Source organism: Pteropus vampyrus, unplaced genomic scaffold, assembly GCF_000151845.1.
Source record: "Pteropus vampyrus isolate Shadow unplaced genomic scaffold, Pvam_2.0 Scaffold250, whole genome shotgun sequence".
NCBI lineage: Eukaryota > Metazoa > Chordata > Mammalia > Chiroptera > Pteropodidae > Pteropus > Pteropus vampyrus.
The window spans coordinates 413,148-417,715 of NW_011889031.1; the positions used below are offsets into that span (position 1 = coordinate 413,148).

The 4,568-nt window shown below is 62.0% G+C and overlaps 2 protein-coding genes across 2 annotated transcripts in view; one reads left to right on the forward strand and one right to left on the reverse strand.

Annotated features, from left to right (window-relative positions):
- The window catches only part of IL4I1 (interleukin 4 induced 1), an 8,775-nt gene extending 7,961 nt beyond the window's left edge, over positions 1-814 (forward strand). Inside the window, exon 6 of the mRNA XM_023520164.1 lies at positions 4-814. Coding sequence (XP_023375932.1) covers positions 4-690 — 687 coding nt within the window. The 3' untranslated portion in view covers positions 691-814. The remainder of the gene's footprint in view (positions 1-3) is intronic.
- Positions 815-1,062: 248 nt separating this feature from the next.
- Positions 1,063-4,568, reverse strand: part of TBC1D17 (TBC1 domain family member 17) — a 12,490-nt gene continuing 8,984 nt past the window's right edge. The window contains 8 exon segments of the mRNA XM_023520138.1: positions 1,063-1,844; positions 1,931-2,017; positions 2,526-2,642; positions 2,756-2,853; positions 3,929-4,028; positions 4,108-4,208; positions 4,285-4,418; positions 4,420-4,494. Of these exon segments, the coding sequence (XP_023375906.1) occupies positions 1,641-1,844; positions 1,931-2,017; positions 2,526-2,642; positions 2,756-2,853; positions 3,929-4,028; positions 4,108-4,208; positions 4,285-4,418; positions 4,420-4,494 (916 nt within the window). The 3' untranslated portion in view covers positions 1,063-1,640.

The window sequence follows — 4,568 nt, forward strand, 5'->3', positions numbered from 1 at the left end:
CAGGATACGCGGCAGGTGCACGTGCACATAGGGACCTCGCTGCCAGACAAGAGTCTGAAGACGTTGACCGCCGACGTGGTGCTGCTGACGGCGAGCGGGCCCGCGCTGCAGCGCATGAAATTCTCGCCGCCGCTGCCGCGGAAGCTGCAGGAGGCTCTGCGTAGGCTGCACTACGTGCCGGCCACCAAAGTGTTCCTGAGCTTCCGCCGACCCTTCTGGCACGAGGAGCACATCGAGGGCGGCCACTCGAACACCGACCGCCCGTCGCGGATGATATTCTACCCGCCGCCGGGCGAAGGCGCGCTGCTGCTGGCCTCGTACACGTGGTCGGACGCGTCGGCCCCTTTTGCAGGCCTTAGTCGGGAAGACACGCTGCGCTTGGCGCTCGACGACGTGGCAGCGCTGCACGGGCCGATTGTGTACCGGCTCTGGGACGGCAGCGGCGTCGTCAAGCGCTGGGCTGAGGACCCGCACAGCCAGGGCGGCTTCGTCGTACAGCCGCCATTCTGGCAAGAGGACGAAGACAAGGAGTTCAAATGGGCGGGTCCCTTCGGTCGCCTCTACTTCGCCGGGGAGCACACGGCCTACCCGCATGGCTGGGTGGAGACGGCCGTCAAGTCGGCGCTGCGCGCCGCGGTGCTGATCAACAATCAGGTCCACTGCCAGGAGAGGCGTGTGCGCGCGGCGTAGGCACCTGTGCCCAGCCGGCCCGTGCAAACCCAAAAGCGGGAGGCCACCCACCCTTCAGCTCTACACGTACCTGCTCTGCACACGACCCACCAGAGGACCCAGTATTAAAGTATTTTCGGAAAAAGCCGTGGTCCCGCGCCCTCGCTGGCCCAGTCCTTCCCTAGTTCGTTTGGAGCAGAGCCATCACCTCTTGGTAGAAGGCGGCGTGCCTAGCCAGAAGCCTGAGAAGCTGCCCTGCTTCTGCCAGGGCCCGGGGCTCCACTGCACGAGGACTGTCGCTGCTTTGTACCCCTGACTGGTTAACGGTGATCAGTGCCCCCCCCCATGATCACGACACAGATGGGCCCAATGAAAGTAACAGACAGCCCGGCCGATCGTGGATGAAAGTTTATTTTACTCGCGTAACAAGAGGCTGGTAGGCAGGGTCCCTAGAGTGTCCGAGTTGCTCTGCAGGCTCTCCCGTCCCGGTTACGTTCAGATGTGTCCCCCCGACAGCTACTAGGTGGTGGCCACACCCCAGCACTCCATCCCTCACTCCTACCAAAGCCCCAAACTCAGGCAGTTAACAGAACCCTGCCGCCACCGCCAGTAACCACTGAGGGACCTCCTCTCACCCTCCTCTCACGTCTCATCAGTAGGGTCAGGGTTACTGGGCAGACACCGGCTCTGAGAGGTGTGGGAGGGGACCACGAACCACCCCTCCCCATCCAGGTTCAAGGCAACGTGGCAGCTCCCCCTACACAAGGCCAAATGGCCATAAGAAGTGTCAGTTAATAAAACCAGCTAATCAGGAGTGTCAGTTAATAAAACCAGCTAATCGGGCGGGCCGGGCCCCGCAGGAGCCCCGCCCCTTTTTGCTCGCTCCACCCCCAGCCTCTGGGAGGGGCAGGATCATGGGCTGAGAGCTGGATAAAGTGCTGTTTGGGGCAGGCTGCCATAGGCCCAGTGACTTAGGAGTCCCTGCTCTCCTCCTCCTCCTCCTCAGGCAGGATCTCCAAGCTGCTGTCCGGCTGCGGGGCAGCGTCCGAGGGGAGTGGAGGGGCCGGTGGGGCCCGGGTGGGCGACAGCGGCAGTGGGGAGACAGGGGGCGATGGGCTGTGGGGCTCTGTGGGGGGTACGAGCCCCAGGACCTCCTGCACGTTGTGGGGCAGCTCCTGGAAGGTCAGGGGGTGGGGAGCAAAAAGTCAGCAGTTCGACAGGGCAGGGGAAGGGGGGCCGTCGGGGGGTGCCGGGGACTCACCACACAGGCCATCAACTGCAGGTAGAGGGCCTCGGCCCGGGTCAGTACGTCCTCCACACTCAGCTTCATGGTCAGCTCGTTGATGTGCTGTGGGAGGGGTGGGTCAGGCCCGCCTGCACTCAACCGCCCCCTCCCCCGCACCCAGCTCTGTGCCCCGTGCTGGGGACACATGGAGGGAAGACAGATGGGGCCGGCCCTCTTGGGGATCCTAGGGGAGCGAGAGGATTGGCTGGCCACACTCTCCCAAGCTGCTGCCAGATGCAGGATACTGAGCTCCACCCCGTGGCCCCGCCCCGCATTAAGGTCCCGGCGAGTACCAGGACCCCCCCCCTCATGCAAGGGCCACATGCTCCGTGAGGGCAGTGCTGGGAGGCAGGGTCAGGATGGAGTAAGGGACAAATGCAGCCAGCCTCGTGGCTGCCATGCTCAGAGCTCAGTTAACCATACTTTTGAGAATCCTATTTTGAGTACCGACTGCTGCAAGGTACTGTGGCACAGGCAGTGCCAGCCTCCATGGAGGCCACACCCAGCTGCCGTGTCCCGTCTGCACAGGTCAGGATGGGCAGGAAAAAGGTGGGAGGGGCCAGCGCCTGACCTTGAGGATCTCATTGGAGCCGAAGCCTGAGAGCATGAGGGTGTCCCGCTCCATGTCCAGGATGGCACAGGCCACCAGCAGGTGCAGGTTGGGGCCAGGGAGACCTGTCCACAGCACCTGGGGGTGCCGGAAGGAGGGGTCACGGCCCAGCCTCTGCTTGAGGTCGCCCCCAGGTCTGCCCCGGCCCCTGCCCACCTCCCACAGCCCTCCCACACAGGCTGGCTGCCCACCTCCCATAGCCGAAGGACATCCGGGAAGGGAAACTCCCTCTTGAACCAAATGAGCAGCCACCGGAAGCAGAAGCAGAGAGAGCCGGAGTCCTGAGAGTCTGTGGGAGGACAGCGGTGGCAGCAAAGGGCCAGCCCGGAACCGGTGCCAATGCCATTCTAATTCACAGCGTGCCGGGGCCGGACGGAGGCTCCGCGAGAAGTCGCCCCGGCCGTGAGACCCTCCACCAGCCGAGGCGAGCAACTTACGCCCGGCGCGGGACGGCCTCGGAGCTGAGACGGGAACGCTGTGCCAACGGGAACCCTTCCCATCCTGCTCCCCAGCCCAGACAAGGCGAGCTGTGCCACGTGCAGGACACGGTCAGGCCAGTATGCTCAAGGAAAAGGTAAAAACCATTCAGCGTCCACCGCTGGTGGTGGCCCCAGGGAACTGGCACTCGTGTACCCTGCCAGCAACACCGGAAGCTGGCCCAACTCTCCAGGGAAGGAGGTATGGGGACAGACATTTCCAAAACTGTCAAAGCACGAACTGCCCTGGATGGTTTCGCTTGGAACGTAATCTAAAGAAATCATCCAGCCTACATTCATCACGATGGAAAAGGACAAGTAAACTAAACGTCCAGCAGGTCAGCTCAAGTCTATTCTTGTTCCTTAAGATGGACAGAATGCTGTGTGGTTGATACAAGGGACGGTTTAGGGAACTTTCAATGACATAGAAGCAACTAAAGTCAAAATTTCAATGTAGCGATGCCCATAAGTAAGTTAGCTTACCATCCTCTGCAGCCCACAGAATGCCACTATTGACAGTAACTTTTACTTTCTTAATCTCCTGACTTTGTTACATCGAACAAGGAAGGAAGGAAGGAGCTCAGGGAACCAGCGTCCAACCCCTGGCTCCAGGCAGCGGGGAATAAAGTGCTGGGAGGTACACCAGATGTGCGTGCTAAGTGCGGGGCTGACGGCAGGGTGCACGCACCTGCATCCGCTCAGGGTTAGCTCTACTGCGGTCCTGCTCTTACAGGTAAGTAAGTTCTGGGTTTTGGCTTCTGCGAGATGTTTCTCCGGTTTGGATCAGGACCAAGTGTCCTGGACGCTGCCTGTGGCTACTCACTCCCAGAGACTCTTTGGCAAGGTCTGTGGCCCCGATGTCCCCTTCCCACCCACCAAGACACGTACCCAGGAAGTCACAGAGCGGTGGGTCCAGCACCCGGAGGAGCAGCAGGAGCTGCCCGAGTTGTCGCTTCATGGTCTCCTGACTCTCCTCAAAGTTCCCGTGCTGTGGGGGGAGGGCCACCTGAAGCGCTGGGCTCCGACCCCTGGAAGGGGGCCCGTCTCCCACCCGTCCTGAGCCTCACCACGAGCTCCATGAAGCCACAGAAACACCAGAAGGCATCCACCTCGTTCTGAATGACGTAGAGGATCGGGGAGAGGAGGTCGCTCATGCCCTGGACGTAGCCTAGAAGACACGAGGTCAGGGTGCAGCCCGGGCCCTTGGCTGCCAGGGCAGGCCCCGCCCCCGGCGCCCAGCGCACCGAGGTCGAAGTGGTACATGCAGTAGGTGAGGAGGATGTCATTCAGCAGGGTCAGCCCCGGGTTCTCGGGGCCTTCGTAGAACTTGTTGCTCCTGTCGGTGCGGCTCACGTCTCTCTCTGCGGGGAAGGGGTGCGGGGTGCAAGGTGAGAAAGGTCCAGCGAGGGCCAGTCCCGGAACCATCTGAACACAGGACTGAGGCGCTGTGCTCCCTGCAACCGACGGTCACGAACCGCCCACAGATGGGGAAACTGAGGCCCGGGGTAAAACCACTTGCCGAGATCCC